Below are 22,619 nucleotides of genomic sequence, written 5' to 3'. Positions count from 1 at the left end.
AAAAAACAGAAAAGTTATAATTTTTTTCATTTATTTTTCCAATTGTTCCTTTGGCAGCTATATGCTATAGTCGTCCGATTTTGATATAATTTAAAACGTAAATCGGAAATATCTAACCATTACTAAATGTCGAAGGACTAAACCGAAAATTAAAAAACAGCAAAGTTATAATTTTTTTCATTTATTTTTCCGATTGTTCCTATGGGAGCTACATGCTATAGTCGTCCGATTTTGATGAAATTTAAAACGTAAATCGGAAATATTTAACCATTACTAAACGTCGAAGAACTAAACAAAAAATTAAAAAACAGCAAAGTTATAATTTTTTTTCATTTATTTTTCCGATTGTTCCTATGGGAGCTATATGCTATAGTCGTCCGATCCGGCTCGTTCCGACTTATATACTACCTGCAATAGAAAGACAACTTTTGGGAAAGTTTCATGCAGATAGCTTTAAAACTGAGAGACTAGTTTGCATATAAACGGACGGACAGACGGACAGACTGACAGACGGACAGACGGACATGGCTAGATCGACTCTACTAGTGATGCTGATCAAGAATATATATATACTTTATAGGGTCGGAGATGTCTCCTTCACTGCGTTGCAAACTTCTGACTGAAATTATAATACCCTCTGCAAGTGTATAAAAATTTAGAACGTAGCAATATTATATTACAATTTATTTAACAAACTGGCATACAAAATTTACAATTATGCACCAAATTAAAATATGTAAATATCAGAAATGGCAACTGATACCTTTATTTATTTTATTTGAATGTTTATTTTTACAGTTAAAGCATACACGCTACGATGACGAAACCCTTTTATAATCATATCTCCTTTTTGATTCTGTGCGCAACATTCACAATAAGTCTTTGCGCTTCAAACGACCCCTATGCTATTTTAGGACTAAATAAGATTGCTAATGCACAAGAAATTAGAAAAGCATACAAACAGTTGGCAAAAGAATGGTAAGTCTATCAAAAAATACTATAATTCGGTGATACAAAGGTTACTGAACTCAAACAATCAAATATATGTACTTCCTTTCATAACTATTGATGTTTTGAATGATATTTTTATTGTAATTATTCCTGGAATTTAATATTAGATGTTTGCCTATGTGATTTTTATTTTGTTTATATTATTTCATTTATTTTGAACCTTTTTCTTTTTTGGACAAGACAAAAGTGTGAAATCTTAAATAAATAAATTTACTTGATGCCATTTAACAGGCCTAATTGGTTGAAGTGTGGCCACATTAGTTAACGGGCTGGTAGGACATTTCTTCTTAGCCGGGTTTGTGTTCCGCTAGCTGGTTTGAGTGCCTTGATATTTGAATATTAATTTTGATTGAAGTTGGGCAGTTTCATCTTTTACTAAAGTGTTGTTTAATTCTAACCTTAATAGAGAGCGGTAATATATTTGACAATGCAGTTTTTTGTTTGCGCTTCGCTTTGTAAAATTACGATTTACAAGAGTAGGTACAAGAAGCTATAGTAATCTAATAGAGTAAGAAAGCAAAAAGACAAAAAAAAAATGTAAATAACGTCTTTCCCCTTTTAATTTTGGGTGAAGAAAAACTGCTAAATCGTTGAATTAATAATTGCGGTCCAGTGGCATATTATGAAGAAAATACCTTATAATCGAAGGCGTGCCCCTATAAATGGCAAAACAGATTTTTCGGAAACCCGGCTGATCTTATTAAAATAAAAGAAAAGAATGATTAAAAGAGTCAAAAGCCTTACTGAAATCTTATATAAAACTTCAGTCTACATTTCGAATATTAAATCCCTTAATAGCAATAGATGTCAGCTCAAGAAGTTTCGTGGTGGTTCGCTTAACAAAATCATGTTAATAAGGTGATATTACAGGATAGATCGCTATGAATTATTATTAGGGGAATATAATTTCTAGTTAATCTACTTGGCAATGTTAAGTATAAAATTACCATTCGATAAAATACCACCGGGGCCAATAAAAAGTAAAATTTTTCTCATTTATTGGAGTTGGCAACAAAAAGGAATGAAAAAGCGAGGCTTAAATGTATTCCCATTTAAAGGGAAGAATTGAACCCTTTAAACCTTAAAGTTAGCGTGATAAACCTAATACAATAAAGTTTGAATTTAACGTTAAAAAGACAGTGTGACCGTAAACTTATTATCAAAAAAAAAAATCTCGAGTCCATATTGTTGTCTCTGTTTCTCAGCTTCAATGATACCGTCAATGAATGAGGCGAACGTTATGTCATACCCGAATTACGTAGGCGGCACGCATGTTAAAGTAAGAAATCCAGTTACGGCCCCTCGTTATATTTGAATCGAAACGACTATTTCAGCTTTAATGCAATGGTATTTAAGTAATGTACTGTTGTTTTAGTTATATAGGGTAAGTCGTCTGATTTTGATGAAATTTAAATCGTAATTCTAAAATCATTAACTATAACTATATCTCAAAGATGTAGAAAAAAAATTAAAAAACAGCAAAGCTATATTTATACCCTTGCAGAGGGTATTATAATTTCAGTCAGAAGTTTGCAACGCAGTGAAGGAGACGTTTCCGACCCTATAAAGTATATATATTCTTGATCAGCATCACTAGTAGAGTCGATCTAGCCATGTCCGTCTGTCCGTCCGTCTGTCCGTCTGTCCGTCCGTCTGTCCGTCCGTCTGTCCGTCTGTCCGTCCGTTTATATGCAAATAGTCTCTCAGTTTTAAAGCTATCTGCATGAAACTTTCCCAAAAGTTGTCTTTCTATTGCAGGTAGTATATAAGTCGGAACGAGCTGGATCGGACGACTATAGCATATAGCTCCCATAGGAACAATCGGAAAAATAATTGAAAAAAAATTATAACTTTGCTGTTTTTTAATTTTTTGTTTAGTTCTTCGTCATATAGCAATGGTTAAATAATTCAGAATTATGGTTTAAATTTCATCAAAATCGGACGACTATAGCATATAGCTCCCATAGGAACAATCGGAAAAATAATTGAAAAAAAATTATAACTTTGCTGTTTTTTAATTTTTTGTTTTGTTCTTCGACATAAAGCAATGGTTAAATATTTCAGAGTTATGGTTAAAATTTCATCAAAATCGGACGACTATAGCATATAGCTCCCATAGGAACAATCGGAAAAATAATTGAAAAAAAATTATAACTTTACTGTTTTTTAATTTTTTGTTTAGTTCTTCGACATATAGCAATGGTTAAATATTTCAAAATTATGATTAAAATTTCATCAAAATCGGACGACTATAGCATATAGCTCCCATAGGAACAATCGGAAAAATAATTGAAAAAAATTATAACTTTGCTGTTTTTTAATTTGTTTTTTAGTTCTTCGACAAATAGCAATGGTTAAATATTTCAGAATTATGGTTTAAATTTCATCAAAATCGGACGACTATATCATATAGCTCCCATACAAATAATAAAAATATATAAAAGAACAATCAAATAATTAAGCTGCAAATCTTCATAGCTTCAATGTTTTTAAGCATATACGCAAGTAAATCATAATTTTAATGTTTTCAAAAATATTTAATTCTTGCGATAGCTGCAAGGGTATATGAACTTCGGCTTGCCGAAGTTTGCTTTCTTTCTTGTTTTTCATTAATTTTGTGGTTATTCCTATGGGAGCTATACCTATAGTCGTCCGATTCGGCTCAGTTCGACATACATACTTTTTGCAATAGAACGACAACTTTTCAGAAAGATTCGTGTAGAAAGCTTTAAACCTGAGAGACTAGTTTGCGTTGAAACGGACGGACGGACAGACGGACATGGCTAGATCAACTCTCCTAGGGATGCTGATCTAGAACATTTACAGCCCTGTTCCAGTTTTCACTTCCGAAAAATTCACACGGATTCGAATTTCCCAGACCTGTTTCAATTTTCACTTTCGAAAGATTTACATAAAATCTAAGTTCCCTCTGTAAATTCTCTGTTAACTTCCGCAAAAAACTCACGGAAACTTTTCGACAAGTATTTGACGGATTCAGATCTGCAAGAACAGAAATTAATTCTTTTAAAATACTTTGCGATAACTTAAAGTGCAAATGATAATTTTACCCTATTTTTTGATGTTTAAGAACATTGTTGCATAACAGATTTGGTTAATAGGAACATATTTGACTCTTTAAAAATTATTTTGTGATGGACTACTGGAGTTTTGCAAATCCGCCGCCCCTGCTCTAGTTTCCGAACGAATTTGATAGGAACGAAAAAAAATACTTATTTTCTTGGGACCTATTTTTAGCAAGCGCTTTTCGGTTTGCTTTTATATGGTTAGAAGTGTTAATTATCTAAGTTTAGTTTAAAAGTGTTTTTGTTCTTATTACCCCTTAATTTAATGTTCTTATTGTTCAAAGCGTGTTGTGTTGGGACCTTTTTCATCGTTTTTGGCAACTTTGGTTCCGAAAACTAGTGACAAGTTTGCAACACTGGTGCTAAGCAGCTGATTCACACGAGTTGTTCAACACTTTTGTTGGTTATTGTTATTTTTGGCTACCAATGATTTTTTGACTAATTTTAGACATTAAATGTGTGCACCAATAATGCACAAAGATTAGGAACAGCAGCGAGCCAAATGTTGATCAGAGATTTGCCTGGAAAACTTTGGCAGAGTCAACTGTTTAAATTCCCCCCAAATAGTAATTTGATTATAGATACAGAAAATGAGTGTCTCAGACGGATGTTAAGAGATACAATTAATGCTTTAAAACATTGACGATATGATGATTTCCAGTTCAATTATTTGATCGTTCCTATGGCAGCTATATGAAACCGTTTATGCTTACATGGCCCACACGTAGCCCAAAACAAAACAAAGGCTCTCGTTCAGTATAAAAGGAATGATATATCCATCCTAATTGGTGCACTTACAAAACACTGCCACATGGGCAATAATGCTAGACGACTCGGATTCCAGTATCACGACTTCTACCGTAGTTGCAGATAGACAGACGAGGAAAAAACCATCGATCAGCTCCTGTGTTTGTGCCCAGCGCACAACCCTAAACGTTTCAGGCACTTTGGCAGGAACACTCTTCCCAATCTTGCGGTCGTACCACGTATCAAAATAGCCAACCTCATGAGATTCTTGAACCATACCAGATTGTTTAAACAGTCGCACCTTTAACGAGCTTAAGGACATACCTTTTACTCGGATCACATGGCATCACAAAAGGTCCTTGCGGTCTAGGGTGGGGGGTTGAATTTCATCCACTTCCAGCCATATTTAACCTAGCCTAACCTCACGATCGAATTTATTAACAATAAAAGAGAGGTATAGTTTGGATATAATAATAGATCCTACCATTCCCGCCGTTTTAATTTAATCTGAATTATCAGACCAAGATAAAAAAGATTCCGATACTGACAATAGTGTAGTAGATAATAAACATTATTAAATGGCTGACAAGCAGTCGCCCAAAGGACGTACATTAGCGAAATTTCAAATGCTGTGACAGAATTTGATGGAAAAAAATACATCTTCAACGATTCATTACGGCAATAAAATTGGTCAAGATGAGAAAAGTGCCCTACGAAGGAATTGCTATAGAGGTAACTAAGTCAAAGACAATTGGATCAACCATTTACAAAGTTCAAAATGAGCTTACAATTGATGCAATTATCAATAAACTTCTAAGCACAATTGTCGGTGAAACCTCGGAGGTTATTAAAGAAAAAATTACCAAAAAGGAAAAACCTCAACTTAGTTCACAAACGAGCTTGATAGCTAGCGTAAATCACTAGAAGCATCTTATATCAACGAAAGTACAAAAGAAGCAATATCCTGTTCCTCCTGATACAGATGAATCAAGAAGATTCGTAGCTTTCTGCAACTACTACAGACGCTTCAAACCAAATTTCTCACATTACTCAAGCCATTTAACTCACCTTTTCACCTGTAACATATAATATTTTACTTACATTTTTATACCCATGCAGAGGGTATTATAATCTCAGTCAAAAGTTTGAAGGTGACATCTCCGACTCTTAAAAGTATATATATTCTTGATCAGCATCACTCGAAGAGTCGATCTAGCCATGTCCGTCTGTCCGTCCGTCCGTTTCTACACAAACTAGTCTCTCAGTTTTAAAGCTATCTTTATGAAGCTTTTCCAAAAGTTTTCTTCCTGTTGGAGGTAGTACATAAGGCGTGCCGCATCGGACGACTATAGTAAATAGCTCCCATAGAATCAATGGGGGAAAAAAAATGTAGTAAAAGTTAAGTAATTGAGAATCACGATTTAAATTTTATTAAAATCGGACGACTATATTATATAGCTCCCATGAAAACAATCGGCAAATTAAAAAAATAAAATTTGAAAATTTTTTAATTTGTAATGTAATGTAATGTAATGTAATTAATTTGTAATGTTTTTAATATGTAATCATTTGATAGTTCAGATTTAAGATTTTAATTTAAGTCAAACAGGAAAACAATATCATATAGCTGCCATAGGAACGATCGAATAATTGGCTGAACACAGGTTTGCAAAACGTGCAGAAGGAATTGCAGTCTTAAATGATAAATTCTTATAACATAAGAAAATTTAAACTGTTTGACCTTCAGCTTATCAACTTGGCCTTTTTTAAGGATATAATGAAATAAATATGTATTTTTTATTGTGACACACAGTTTTTGGTAATTCATGAGGTGTTGTGGCCATTTATATATTTTGTTCAAATCAAGTGGGTAAAACGGACGTCCATTGCGGCACCACATCGCGACCTGCACATTCGGGTACAGAATCTATTTTAGCCCCCGATCTTTGTACCATGATGCAGCTTGCGAATCGCGGGGAGCTGGTTCCACAGCAATGCACTCATCACAGTAGTAGCGTAAGCCATTTTTTTCTTCTTGATGGCATTGCAAACCATGACAGAATAGCCAAGACGCTTGTCGAGAACTTTTCACATGAATGGCGAAAATTCACGGAATTTAGCCGAGATAACTTTCGCGTAGTTTTCCACTGAACCCTCCCAAAAATATTCCGGATAATAATTGGAAGCGCGAGAACCTTAATATGTCCTTATTATAAGAGGACTCATTTCAGACGATGATAGATTTGGAAAGCTATTGCAAAACTATAATCACCATTTATTAAAAAATTATAATTGTAAAATGTATTTTTATACCCTAGCAGAGAGTATTATAATTTCAGTCAGAAGTTTGCAACGCAGCACCACTAGAAGACGCGATCTAGCCACGTCCGTCTATCCGTTCGTTTCTACGCAAACTAGTCTCTCAATTTTGAAGCTATCTGCATGAAACTTTCCCAAAAGTTTTTTTTCTTTTGCAGGTAGTACATTGCAGGAAGTACATTATCCGAATCGGACGACTATAGTATACAGCTCCCATAAGAACAATCGGAAAATATTAATGAAAAAAAATTATAAGTATGCTGTTTTTTAATTTTTTGTTGTAGTTCTTCGACACATAGTAATGGTTAAATATTTTAAAATTACGGTTTAAATTTCATTATAATCGGACGACTACAACATAAAGCTCTCATTGGAACAATAAAAATATAAAAAAAAGAATTTTAAAAATGTAACTGTTCTATTTTGTAATTCTTTTTCAAATCTTTTTGATTTATTAACAATTTGACGTAGTTTTCCACTGAACCCTCTCAAAAATATTCCGGATAATAATTGGAAGCGCGAGAACCTTAATATGTCCTTATTATAAGAGGACTCATTTCAGACGATGATAGATTTGGAAAGCTATTGCAAAACTATAATCACCATTTATTAAAAAATTATAATTGTAAAATGTATTTTTATACCCTAGCAGAGAGTATTATAATTTCAGTCAGAAGTTTGCAACGCAGCACCACTAGGAGACGCGATCTAGCCACGTCCGTCTATCCGTTCGTTTCTACGCAAACTAGTCTCTCAATTTTGAAGCTATCTGCATGAAACTTTCCCAAAAGTTTTTTTCTTTTGCAGGTAGTACATTGCAGGTAGTACATTATCCGAATCGGACGACTATAGTATACAGCTCCCATAAGAACAATCGGAAAATATTAATGAAAAAAATTATAAGTATGCTGTTTTTTAATTTTTTGTTGTAGTTCTTCGACACATAGTAATGGTTAAATATTTTAAAATTACGGTTTAAATTTCATTATAATCGGACGACTACAACATAAAGCTCTCATTGGAACAATAAAAATATAAAAAAAAGAATTTTAAAAATGTAACTGTTCTATTTTGTAATTCTTTTTCAAATCTTTTTGATTTATTAACAATTTGACGTAGTTTTCCACTGAACCCTCTCAAAAATATTCCGGATAATAATTGGAAGCGCGAGAACCTTAATATGTCCTTATTATAAGAGGACTCATTTCAGACGATGATAGATTTGGAAAGCTATTGCAAAACTATAATCACCATTTATTAAAAAATTATAATTGTAAAATGTATTTTTATACCCTAGCAGAGAGTATTATAATTTCAGTCAGAAGTTTGCAACGCAGCACCACTAGGAGACGCGATCTAGCCACGTCCGTCTATCCGTTCGTTTCTACGCAAACTAGTCTCTCAATTTTGAAGCTATCTGCATGAAACTTTCCCAAAAGTTTTTTTCTTTTGCAGGTAGTACATTGCAGGTAGTACATTATCCGAATCGGACGACTATAGTATACAGCTCCCATAAGAACAATCGGAAAATATTAATGAAAAAAATTATAAGTATGCTGTTTTTTAATTTTTTGTTGTAGTTCTTCGACACATAGTAATGGTTAAATATTTTAAAATTACGGTTTAAATTTCATTATAATCGGACGACTACAACATAAAGCTCTCATTGGAACAATAAAAATATAAAAAAAGAATTTTAAAAATGTAACTGTTCTATTTTGTAATTCTTTTTCAAATCTTTTTGATTTATTAACAATTTGACGTAGTTTTCCACTGAACCCTCTCAAAAATATTCCGGATAATAATTGGAAGCGCGAGAACCTTAATATGTCCTTATTATAAGAGGACTCATTTCAGACGATGATAGATTTGGAAAGCTATTGCAAAACTATAATCACCATTTATTAAAAAATTATAATTGTAAAATGTATTTTTATACCCTAGCAGAGAGTATTATAATTTCAGTCAGAAGTTTGCAACGCAGCACCACTAGGAGACGCGATCTAGCCACGTCCGTCTATCCGTTCGTTTCTACGCAAACTAGTCTCTCAATTTTGAAGCTATCTGCATGAAACTTTCCCAAAAGTTTTTTTTCTTTTGCAGGTAGTACATTGCAGGTAGTACATTATCCGAATCGGTCGACTATAGTATACAGCTCCCATAAGAACAATCGGAAAATATTAATGAAAAAAAATTATAAGTCTGCTGTTTTTTAATTTTTTGTTGTAGTTCTTCGACACATAGTAATGGTTAAATATTTTAAAATTACGGTTTAAATTTCATTATAATCGGACGACTACAACATAAAGCTCTCATTGGAACAATAAAAATATAAAAAAAAGAATTTTAAAAATGTAACTGTTCTATTTTGTAATTCTTTTTAAAATCTTTTTGATTTATTAACAATTTGACAGTTAAGATTTATCCTTTTAATTCTGTTAAAATCGGACAACGATATCATATAGATGCAATAGGAACTATCGAATAATTGAGCAGCAAATCATTATAGCTTTAATGTTTTTAAGCATATACGCAAGTTAATCATAATTTTATTGTTTTCAAGAATGTTTAATTTTTGCAAATAGCTGCAAGGGTATATGAACTTCGGTTGCCGAAGTTTGCTTCCTTTCTTGTTGTTTATTTATTTGTTCTTAGCATTTTGATTATTTCCATGGGAGCTATATGATATAGTCGCCTGATTTTGATGAAATTTAAATCGTAATTCTAAAATCATTAACCATAATGATATCTCAAAGATTTAGAAAAAAAATCAAAAAAAAACAAAGCTATATTTTTTTTATTGATTTTGTGGTTGTTCCTATGGGAGCTATACATATAGTCGTCCGATTCGGCTCGGTCCAACATACATACTTTTTGCAATAGAAAGACAACTTTTTGGAAAGATTCGTGTAGATAGCTTTAAACCTGAGAGACTAGTTTGCGTAGAAACGGACGGACGGACAGACGGACATGAATCAGATCAACTCTCCTAGTGATGCTGATCTAGAACATATACAGCCCTGTTCCAGTTTTCACTTCCGAAAAATTCACACGGATTCGAATTTCCCAGACCTGTTTCAATTTTCACTTTCGAAAGATTTACATAAAATCTAAGTTCCCTCTGTAAATTCTCTGTTAACTTCCGCAAAAAACTCACGGAAACTTTTCGACAAGTATTTGACGGATTCAGATCTGCAAGAACAGAAATTAATTCTTTTAAAATACTTTGCGATAACTTAAAGTGCAAATGATAATTTTACCCTATTTTTTGATGTTTAAGAACATTGTTGCATAACAGATTTGGTTAATAGGAACATATTTGACTCTTTAAAAATTATTTTGTGATGGACTACTGGAGTTTTGCAAATCCGCCGCCCCTGCTCTAGTTTCCGAACGAATTTGATAGGAACGAAAAAAAATACTTATTTTCTTGGGACCTATTTTTAGCAAGCGCTTTTCGGTTTGCTTTTATATGGTTAGAAGTGTTAATTATCTAAGTTTAGTTTAAAAGTGTTTTGTTCTTATTACCCCTTAATTTAATGTTCTTATTGTTCAAAGCGTGTTGTGTTGGGACCTTTTTCATAGTTTTTTGGCAACTTTGGTTCCGAAAACTAGTGACAAGTTTACAACACTGGTGCCAAGCAGCTGATTCACACGAGTTGTTCAACACTTTTGTTGGTTATTGTTATTTTTGGCTACCAATGATTTTTTGACTAATTTTAGACATTAAATGTGTGCACCAATAATGCACAAAGCTTAGGAGCAGCAGCGAACCAAATGTTGATCAGAGATTTGCCTGGAAAACTTTGGCAAATAATGGGCTTTTGTTAAGAGCAGTAGCGGCAGTCAGTTGTGTTAATTCCCCCCAAATAGTAATTGCCCTTAGAAATTTGTTAGCAAGCAAGGGAACTTTGATTATGTTAAAGGGAAATTCGGTAATGTTAACGAATTCACCTCCGAGCGAAAACTGTATACCATGATATGAACACTCAAAAATTAACAGAATAACAAAAAACTAACATGCCTTTAACATAGTAGAAAATTTATCGGAACGACTAATGAAGTTTGATTGCTTTGAAACAAATGAAATGATTACTGTCCAAAAGCCAAAAAACACATTAATATACATATTTAACGGAGAAGAAGTATTTTCATGGTCTGCCATTTCGATTGCGCAGTAAGTCCCGATCGCGCCAAGAGCCCAATTCAAACTGACTACCCTTCAAATACCAGAGCTCATCTTCTTGCTCTCCGGTTCTCTATCTCTCTCTCTCTCTTGGGCGACCGGGCCTCACTTGACGACTACGTCACTCTAAAAGAGATCTGGCAATGCCGTCGCGCTACGAGTAGAGCAGGAATTCCTAGAATCCATGTTTTACCAGGAACCAGCGGCTTATGCTAAGCGACAACGAAATCTGAGCGCCAAATAACTTTAGCGTTCATCGAATTCAAATATTTCTGAGAACTGCGACACGGCCTTCCTGACCTGCACACGTCCTCGTGTATGCGTGGTCATGACCCATTAAGCTTTACAACAAGCAGTATTCCTTTCAATTATTTATTGACATTAGCTTCTAATCTAAATCATTCAATTATTTCATAAACATACAACCAATAACAGCGTTTCTTGTTATATCTCAACAATATTCATTTTCACAATTTCTCTTTATTTCCAATTGGACACCAACTCGTCCTCCTGACTCCCGCCACGTATCCACACAGGATCATGGTGCAGTCGTATACACATATGCTCCCGCCACGCATTCACCCAGAATCGTGGTGCAGTCTCACACAATTGTTCTTGCCAAGCATCCTCGTAGGATTTACACATATGCTCCCGCCACGCATTCACACAGAATCGTGGTGCAGCCGTATACACATATGACATTCGGAACTAATTATTTTCATCAATCGAATGATCAAATTCTTCAACTATTTCTGCAAGTAAATGTTCGTGTGCATATTTATACTGCCGTTTACTAGTTAACGATTTTAGTTTATATCTGTCTCCCTCCAAAACTTCAATAATTTCAAATGGCCCCTTAAATTTAGGATCTAGCTTCGTTTGATTTCTCTCTTCCTTTTTAATCAACACATAGTCACCAACCTGGTGCTTTACAATCTTTGCTTTGTTTTTATCAAATCTCTTTTTATCGTAATTGGCGTTCCGATCAATGTTTTCTTTGGCTTGCGCTCTAATTTTGACCCTATCTATTACCTCCTCTTCTTTTGTAATAGGCAACAAACCGAATGGCCTTCCTTCCCTGCCGATCATTAATTCCAAAGGACTTACTTTGGTGACACGGTTAATCGTACTATTAATAGCTAACTGCACTTCTAATAGCGCATCTTGCCAGGAGCGCTGGCTTGTTTCGACCGCTGTAAGCATACTTTTAAGCGTACTCATTACGCGTTCAACTTGCCCGTTAGCTCGGCTGGCGCCGGTGGCAATGAAATGAAGGTTAATTTTCTGGGAAGAGCAAAACTCGCGGAATCCGGAACTGGCAAAAGATCTACCCTGATCGGCAATCACACGCATTGGCAAACCAAACAACGAGACAACAGATTTCATTGCTCTCACACAGTTTTCCGTATCTAAACTCAAAGTGTGATACAAATATACGAACTTAGTATAAGCGTCTATAATAACAATGACATACTCTTTTTGGTCATTCTTGCCACTCAATTTCCCTGTAATATGCCAAAATATATCTATTTTTGGAATCGGATGGAGTTCTGCCTGCACTTTACCTTTAGAGCCTTTTGATATTTTGCATGTAATGCAATTTTCTACGAAACGCCTTACATATTTTGACATGTGGGCAAACCAATAGTGCGCATAAACTTTATCTAATGTCTTCTCCCAACCCAAGTGCATTACAGCTTCGTGTACGTGGTTTATTACAGCCCATCTGTAAGCTCTGGGTATTACGGGCAGACAGCGTGTTTTTCCGTTGCGTTGGATTTTTCGATGGAGCATACCTTTTCTCAACTCATAAGTTTTTAGTAAATATTCCTCTAATTCGTCGTTACGTAGCTTTTCGATTATTTCAGAAACTTCTGGATCGCGCTGTTGTTCGGCGAGTAGCCAGTTGTCGGAGACCTCGGTTAAATTTATGCGCTTCTCGACTACCTTTTCTAATTGGGAGTCTTTTTGGACGGGTAGAGGATTCCGAGACAGAAAATCAGCATGAGCCATTCTCTCCCCTTTCCTATATTCAATGCGAAACTGAAAAGCCTGCAAGTACCCCCACCACCGGTGTACCCTCGGCGTCAATGTGGTCTTGGAACGACTTGCCCTTAATGAATCGCAATCCGTAAAAATCACAAATTCGAGACCCTGCAAATAATGCCTGAAATGTTTAACGGCGTTCACCACTGCGAGAGTTTCTAACTCGTAAGAATGGTATTTGGACTCGACTGGAGTTGTGCATTTACTAAAATATTCGAATACATACGGCTTTTTATCTATTCGGTGCATCAAAATGGCACCATAACCAACCATACTTGCATCTGTATGCAACTCGACAGGGTGTTTGGGATCGAAGATGGTCAGTACTGGAGAACTTGTCAAAATTTCTATTATTTTCTGTCTCAGTTGTTCATTTTCGTCTTTCCATGTAAGTTCCTTGCATTTTTGAGAAGTTAGTAGAAATAATGGTTTTAATAACTCTGAAAATTTTGGCACAAAAAGCCGGAAGTAGGAAGCCAATCCTATGAATTGTCTTAACTGAGGTACCGTCTGAGGAGGTGGTAGTTCCACAAGTGCTTTTATTTTGCGACCATTTGGTCGTATTTCTCCCGCACTAACTTCATACCCTAGGTAATTTATTTTCTGTGTGAGGAATGTACACTTGTTTATGTTAAATGAGAAACCGGCTTCCATTAAAATTTTAAGGACTTCATCTAATCTTTCCATTGCCTGAACTTTCGTTTCTGCAACTATCAAAACGTCGTCAATATAAGCAATAACATAGGTATGGGCTTATGGTCCCAAAGCATTAATTATTGCACGTTGAAACACCGATGGAGCGTTCTTTAACCAAAATGGCATGGCGAGAAATTCATTCTGCCCCTCGGGCGTTACAAATGCCGTACGTTCGACCGAGTCCGGGTGAACTGGAATTTGATAAAAGCCACTAGCCATATCTTAGCAAGAAAAGAAACTAGCTCCCCTCATACGGGCTATTTGGTCAGCTATAAGTGGTAACGGGTATTTATCTGCCACCGTATTTGTGTTTAGTTTCCTGTAGTCTACGCATAAACGATCTGAACCGTTCTTCTTCTTGACCAGCATCATCGGACTAGCAAAAGGGGAACTACTAGGACGTATAACTTTTTGCAGACAATAATTCGTTAATCATTTCCCTAACATTAGCCTTTTCTTCTTCACTAAGTCTATATGGGCGACGCTGAACAGTCTTATGTGGATCAATGGGCCGTATGCTGAGCAGCCCTGTTGTTACTCGTGTGTTTGGAATGCCCACTATAAATGATTTGGAATATTTTTCTAATATTTCACCTAATTTTTCTTTATCAAACTCACTTAAGTCTTTATTAAAATTAAAACGATTTTTCAGATTTAATTCATACGACAGTGCTTGTACCATTTAAGGCTTATAAATAACAAATTTATTTGCTTCAATTACGACTCCGAAGCCTTGACTTAAAATATCTCTTCCAATAAGAATACCAAAATTTATAAAAGTATCCATAATAACGTGAAACAATATTTCAAGAAAATGTTCGTTTATATTAACATTACAAATTATCTGTACTGTGCTCCACACCGGTTCGTTTCCGATGCCCTTTAAAACCACTGTGCTAGTCTGACGCTTAACTTCGCTGCTACACTTTCCTTTACAAGAGAACATTCAGCGCCTGAATCAAAACAAAATGGAATAGACTCACCAAATTGTTTCAAAACTCCCTTTGGTTCTATGGCCACCAAGTTTACTCTTTTGTTAATCTCGACTTCCTTGAGATTATGTCGATTACGTGGGCATTCCGAAGCATAGTGCCCGAACTCCCCACATTTGAAGCAGGTCCTGTTGTTGACTGCGCGTTGTTGTTGTCCTGGAGTTGAGGTGGTCCGGTGTCTCTCGTCCGTTCGCCTTTTTTGACAATCCGCAATCTCATGGCCAAGACGCCCACAGTGATGACACTTCACTAGAGATGGTAGTTTCATTTTCTTCCTTTCGACTTCGTTTCCAAAGGATTCGTTGCGTTTTAAATACGCATACGCCTTTAATTGTTGCTGCAGATCGTTGCGGGTTTTAACAGCGCCCGTAAACATTGACTTTAAAAGGCCAGCATGAAAGATGCGTCAAAACGATGGATACAAAGAGCTCTTCCAGTTCGATTGATTTGAAGTTTGACATAAGCGACGTCACCAGGCGGCTTCCGTATTCGGGTAAAATCTCTCCTGGATTTGGACGCCCATTAAAGATGTTCATCAACGTCGCTGCCGGGGTCTCGATACCAACGAATCGTTGCACAAACAATTCCTGGAATTGCGGCCATGTCATGCCGCTGAAACAAATTTGCGCCAACCACTGGGAAGCACTTCCTTGCATAGCTTTGCTGAGTGCCATGGCAAGAGCACTGCCTTGTCGATTGTTTTCAGCAAATATTAATGCAACTGTATTACACCACGCACTTGCATCCGCGCCCGCACTATCAGGGTCGAATTCGGTTTAACTTCCGTTAATGGCACTCGCGGTGCGTTCATTGATTTCACAAGTTCCAACAAGGCACGATTTTGAGCTTCTAATGCAGCTATAACACTTTCATTGGAGTATTTTCATGGTCTGCCATTTCGATTGCGCAGTAAGTCCCGATCGCGCTAAGAGCCCAATTCAAACTGACTACCCTTCAAATACCAGAGCTCATCTTCTTGCAACTTCTTGCTCTCCGGTTCTCTCTCTCTCTCTCTCTCTCTCTTGGGCGACCGGGCCTCACTCGAGGACTACGCCACTCTTAAAGAGATCTGGCAATGCCGTCGCGCTACGAGTAGAGCAGGAATTCCTAGAATCCATGTTTTACCAGGAACCAGCGGCTTATGCTAAGCGACAACCGAATCTGAGCGCCAAATAACTTTAGCGTTCATCGAATTCAAATATTTCTGAGAACTGCGACACGGCCTTCTTGACCTGCACACGTCCTCGTGTATGCGTGGTCATGACCCATTAAGCTTTACAACAAGCAGTATTCCTTTCAATTATTTATTGACATTAGCTTCTAATCTAAATCATTCAATTATTTCATAAACATACAACCAATAACAGCGTTTCTTGTTATATCTCAACAATATTCATTTTCACAATTTCTCTTTATTTCCAATTGGACACCAACTCGTCCTCCTGACTCCCGCCACGTATCCACACAGGATCATGGTGCAGTCGTATACGCATATGCTCCCGCCACGCATTCACCCAGAATCGTGGTGCAGTCTCACACAATTGTTCTTGCCAAGCATCCTCGTAGGATTTACACATACGCTCCCGCCAAGCATCCCCATAGGATCATGGTGCAGTCGTATACACGTACATATGCTCCCGCCACGCATTCACACAGAATCGTGGTGCAGCCGTATACACATATGACATTCGGAGCTAATTATTTTCATCAATCGAATGATCAAATTCTTCATCTATTTCTGCAAGTATTTGCGAATCAGGTAGAGACCGTAAATGTTCGTGTGCATATTTATACTGCCGTTTACTAGTTAACGATTTCAGTTTATATCTGTCTCCCTCCAAAACTTCAATAATTTCAAATGGCCCCTTAAATTTAGGATCTAGCTTCGTTTGATTTCTCTCTTCATTTTTAATCAACACATAGTCACCAACCTGGTGCTTTACAATCTTTGCTTTGTTTTTATCAAATCTCTTTTTATCGTAATTGGCGTTCCGATCAATGTTTTCTTTGGCTTGCGCTCTAATTTTGACCCTATCTATTACCTCCTCTTCTTCTGTAATAGGCAACAAACCGAATGGCCTTCCTTCCCTGCCGATCATTAATTCCAAAGGACTTACTTTGGTGACACGGTTAATCGTACTATTAATAGCTAACTGAACTTCTAATAGCGCATCTTGCCAGGAGCGCTGGCTTGTTTCGACCGCTGTAAACATACTTTTAAGCGTACTCATTACGCGTTCAACTTGTCCGTTAGCTCGGCTGGCGCCGGTGACAATGAAATGAAGGTTAATTTTCTGGGAAGAGCAAAACTCGCGGAATCCGGAACTGGCAAAAGATCTACCCTGATCGGCAATCACACGCATTGGCAAACCAAACAACGAGACAACAGATTTCATTGCTCTCACACAGTTTTCCGTATCTAAACTCAAAGTGTGATACAAATATACGAACTTAGTATAAGCGTCTATAATAACAATGACATACTCTTTTTGGTCATTCTTGCCACTCAATTTCCCTGTAATATCGATATGCAGAGTATGCCAAGGTATATCTATGTTTGGAATCGGATGGAGTTCTGCCTGCACTTTACCTTTAGAGCCTTTATATATTTTGCATGTAATGCAATTTTCTACGAAACGCCTAACATATTTTGACATGTGGGCAAACCAATAGTGCGCATAAACTTTATCTAATGTCTTCTCCCAACCCAAGTGCATTACAGCTTCGTGTGGTTTATTACAGCCCATCTGTAAGCTCTGGGTATTACGGGCAGACAGCGTGTTCTTCCGTTGCGTTGGATTTTCCGATGGAGCATACCTTTTCTCAACTCATAAGTTTTTAGTAAATATTCCTCTAATTCGTCGTTACGTAGCTTTTCGATTATTTCAGAAACTTCTGGATCGCGCTGTTGTTCGGCGAGTAGCCAGTTGTCGGAGACCTCGGTTAAAGTTATGCGCTTCTCGACTACCTTTTCTAATTGGGAGTCTTTTTGGACGGGTAGAGGATTACGAGACAGAAAATCAGCATGAGCCATTCTCTCCCCTTTCCTATATTCAATGCGAAACTGAAAAGCCTGCAAGTACCCCCACCACCGGTGTACCCTCGGCGTCAATGTGGTCTTGGAACGACTTGCCCTTAATGAATCGCAATCCGTAAAAATCACAAATTCGAGACCCTGCAAATAATGCCTGAAATGTTTAACGGCGTTCACAACTGCGAGAGTTTCTAACTCGTAAGAATGGTATTTGGACTCGACTGGAGTTGTGCATTTACTAAAATATTCGAATACATACGGCTTTTTATCTATTCGGTGCATCAAAATGGCACCATAACCAACCATACTTGCATCTGTATGCAACTCGACAGGGTGTTTGGGATCGAAGATGGTCAGTACTGGAGAACTTGTCAAAATTTCTATTATTTTCTGTCTTAGTTGTTCATTTTCGTCTTTCATTGTAAGTTCCTTGCGTTTTTGAGAAGTTAGTAGAAATAATGGTTTTAATAACTCTGAAAATTTTGGCACAAAAAGCCGGAAGTAGGAAGCCAATCCTATGAATTGTCTTAACTGAGGTACCGTCTGAGGAGGTGGTAGTTCCACAAGTGCTTTTATTTTGCGACCATTTGGTCGTATTTCTCCCGCACTAACTTCATACCCTAGGTAATTTATTTTCTGTGTGAGGAATGTACACTTGTTTATGTTAAATGAGAAACCGGCTTCCATTAAAATTTTAAGGACTTCATCTAATCTTTCCATTGCCTGAACTTTCGTTTCTGCAACTATCAAAACGTCGTCAATATAAACAATAACATAGGTATGGGCTTATGGTCCCAAAGCATTAATTATTGCACGTTGAAACACCGATGGAGCGTTCTTTAACCAAAATGGCATGGCGAGAAATTCATACTGCCCCTCGGGCGTTACAAATGCCGTACGTTCGACCGAGTCCGGGTGAACTGGAATTTGATAAAAGCCACTAGCCATATCTAAGCAAGAAAAGAAACTAGCTCCCCTCATACGGGCTATTTGGTCAGCTATAAGTGGTAACGGGTATTTATCTGCCACCGTATTTGTGTTTAGTTTCCTGTAGTCTACGCATAAACGATCTGAACCGTTCTTCTTCTTGACCAGCATCATCGGACTAGCAAAAGGGGAACTACTAGGACGTATAACTTTTGCAGACAATAATTCGTTAATCATTTCCCTAACATTAGCCTTTTCTTCTTCACTAAGTCTATATGGGCGACGCTGAACAGTCTTATGTGGATCAATGGGCCGTATGCTGAGCAGCCCTGTTGTTACTCGTGTGTTTGGAATGCCCACTATAAATGATTTGGAATATTTTTCTAATATTTCACCTAATTTTTCTTTATCAAACTCACTTAAGTCTTTATTAAAATTAAAACGATTTTTCAGATTTAATTCATACGACAGTGCTTGTACCATTTAAGGCTTATAAATAATAAATTTATTTGCTTCAATTACGACTCCGAAGCCTTGACTTAAAATATCTCTTCCAATAAGAATATCAAAATTCATAAAAGTATCCATAATAACGTGAAACAATATTTCAAGAAAATGTTCGTTTATATTAACATTACAAATTATCTGTACTGTGCTCCACACCGGTTCGTTTCCGATGCCCCTTAAAACCACTGTGCTAGTCTGACGCTTAACTTCGCTGCTACACTTTCCTTTACAAGAGAACATTCAGCGCCTGAATCAAAACAAAATGGAATAGACTCACCAAATTGTTTCAAAACTCCCTTTGGTTCTATGGCCACCAAGTTTACTCTTTTGTTAATCTCGACTTCCTTGAGATTATGTCGATTACGTGGGCATTCCGAAGCATAGTGCCCGAACTCCCTACATTTGAAGCAGGTCCTGTTGTTGACTGCGCGTTGTTGTTGTCCTGGAGTTGAGGTGGTCCGGTGTCTCTCGTCCGTTCGCCTTTTTTGACAATCCGCAATCTTATGGCCAAGACGCCCACAGTGATGACACTTCACTAGAGATGGTAGTTTCATTTTCTTCCTTTCGACTTCGTTTCCAAAGGATTCGTTGCGTTTTAAATACGCATACGCCTTTAATTGTTGCTGCAGATCGTTGCGGGTTTTAACAGCGCCCGTAAACATTGACTTTAAAAGGCCAGCATCCAAGTTTGAAAGATGCGTCAAAACGATGGATACGATGAGCTCTTCCAATTCAATTGATTTGAATTTTGACATAAGCGACGTCACCAGGCGGCTTCCGTATTCGGGTAAATTCTCTCCTGGTTTTGGACGCCCATTAAAGATGTTCATCAACGTCGCTGCCGGGGTCTCGATACCAACGAATCGTTGCACAAACAATTCCTGGAATTGCGGCCATGTCATGCCGCTGAAACAAATTTGTGCCAACCACTGGGAAGCACTTCCTTGCATAGCTTTGCTGAGTGCCATGACAAGAGCACTGCCTTGTCGATTGTTTTCAGCAAATATTAATGCAACTGTATTACACCACGCACTTGCATCCGCGCCCGCACTATCAGGGTCGAATTTCGGCAATGATATGGAATTCGGTTTAACTTCCGTTAATGGCACTCGCGGTGCGTTCATTGATTTCACAAGTTCCAACAAGGCACGATTTTGAGCTTCTAATGCAGCTATAACACTTTCATTGTCCTGTGGCAAGGCCGATCCCACTTCTGATAACGGAGAAGGAGTATTTTCATGGTCTGCCATTTCGATTGCGCAGTAAGTCCCGATCGCGCCAAGAGCCCAATTCAAACTGACTACCCTTCAAATACCAGAGCTCATCTTCTTGCAACTTCTTGCTCTCCGGTTCTCTCTCTCTCTCTCTTGGGCGACCGGGCCTCACTCGACGACTACGCCACTCTAAAAGAGATCTGGCAATGCCGTCGCGCTACGAGTAGAGCAGGAATTCCTAGAATCCATGTTTTACCAGGAACCAGCGGCTTATGCTAAGCGACAACCGAATCTGAGCGCCAAATAACTTTAGCGTTCATCGAATTCAAATATTTCTGAGAACTGCGACACGGCCTTCTTGACCTGCACACGTCCTCGTGTATGCGTGGTCATGACCCATTAAGCTTTACAACAAGCAGTATTCCTTTCAATTATTTATTGACATTAGCTTCTAATCTAAATCATTCAATTATTTCATAAATATACAACCAATAACAGCGTTTCTTGTTATATCTCAACAATATTCATTTTCACAATTTCTCTTTATTTCCAATTGGACACCAACTCGTCCTCCTGACTCCCGCCACGTATCCACACAGGATCATGGTGCAGTCGTATACACATATGCTCCCGCCACGCATTCACCCAGAATCGTGGTGCAGTCTCACACAATTGTTCTTGCCAAGCATCCTCGTAGGATTTACACATACGCTCCCGCCAAGCATCCCCATAGGATCATGGTGCAGCCGTATATACGTACATATGCTCCCGCCACGCATTCACACAGAATCGTGGTGCAGCCGTATACACATATGACATTCTGAGCTAATTATTTTCATCAATCGAATGATCAAATTCTTCATCTATTTCTGCAAGTATTTGCGTATCAGGTAGAGACCGTAAATGTTCGTGTGCATATTTATACTGCCGTTTACTAGTTAACGATTTTAGTTTATATCTGTCTCCCTCCAAAACTTCAATAATTTCAAATGGCCCCTTAAATTTAGGATCTAGCTTCGTTTGATTCCTCTCTTCATTTTTAATCAACACATAGTCACCAACCTGGTGCTTTACAATCTTTGCTTTGTTTTTATCAAATCTCTTTTTATCGTAATTGGCTTTCCGATCAATGTTTTCTTTGGCTTGCGCTCTAATTTTGTCCCTATCTATTACCTCCTCTTCTTCTGTAATAGGCAACAAACCGAATGGCCTTCCTTCCCTGCCGATCATTAATTCCAAAGGACTTACTTTGGTGACACGGTTAATCGTACTATTAATAGCTAACTGAACTTCTAATAGCGCATCTTGCCAGGAGCGCTGGCTTGTTTCGACCGCTGTAAACATACTTTTAAGCGTACTCATTACGCGTTCAACTTGTCCGTTAGCTCGGCTGGCGCCGGTGACAATGAAATGAAGGTTAATTTTCTGGGAAGAGCAAAACTCGCGGAATCCGGAACTGGCAAAAGATCTACCCTGATCGGCAATCACACGCATTGGCAAACCAAACAACGAGACAACAGATTTCATTGCTCTCACACAGTTTTCCGTATCTAAACTCAAAGTGTGATACAAATATACGAACTTAGTATAAGCGTCTATAATAACAATGACATACTCTTTTTGGTCATTCTTGCCACTCAATTTCCCTGTAATATCGATATGCAGAGTATGCCAAGGTATATCTATGTTTGGAATCGGATGGAGTTCTGCCTGCACTTTACCTTTAGAGCCTTTATATATTTTGCATGTAATGCAATTTTCTACGAAACGCCTAACATATTTTGACATGTGGGCAAACCAATAGTGCGCATAAACTTTATCTAATGTCTTCTCCCAACCCAAGTGCATTACAGCTTC

The 22,619-nt window shown here is 37.4% G+C and overlaps 2 protein-coding genes across 5 annotated transcripts in view; one reads left to right on the top strand and one right to left on the bottom strand.

Annotated features, from left to right (window-relative positions):
- The window catches only part of LOC108134775 (dnaJ homolog subfamily C member 16), a 412,650-nt gene that overhangs the window by 44,496 nt on the left and 345,535 nt on the right, over window positions 1-22,619 (top strand). For all 4 annotated transcript variants that reach the window (XM_041708562.1, XM_041708563.1, XM_041708564.1 and 1 more), the window contains one exon: window positions 799-978. In XM_041708562.1, the coding sequence (XP_041564496.1) occupies window positions 818-978 (161 nt within the window). In that variant the 5' untranslated portion in view covers window positions 799-817. The remainder of the gene's footprint in view (window positions 1-798; window positions 979-22,619) is intronic.
- LOC121467239 lies at window positions 18,065-21,584 on the bottom strand. Its single transcript, XM_041708565.1, has 2 exons — window positions 19,826-21,584; window positions 18,065-19,772 (listed from the first exon to the last, which is right to left on the bottom strand). The coding sequence occupies exons 1-2, from the start codon at window positions 20,796-20,798 to the stop codon at window positions 19,525-19,527; spliced, it is 1,221 nt and encodes a 406-aa protein (XP_041564499.1). The 5' UTR covers window positions 20,799-21,584; the 3' UTR covers window positions 18,065-19,524.

This window comes from Drosophila elegans, unplaced genomic scaffold (genome assembly GCF_018152505.1).
Source record: "Drosophila elegans isolate 14027-0461.03 unplaced genomic scaffold, ASM1815250v1 contig_271, whole genome shotgun sequence".
Taxonomy (NCBI): domain Eukaryota; kingdom Metazoa; phylum Arthropoda; class Insecta; order Diptera; family Drosophilidae; genus Drosophila; species Drosophila elegans.
This window is presented reverse-complemented; position numbering and strand designations above follow the sequence as displayed.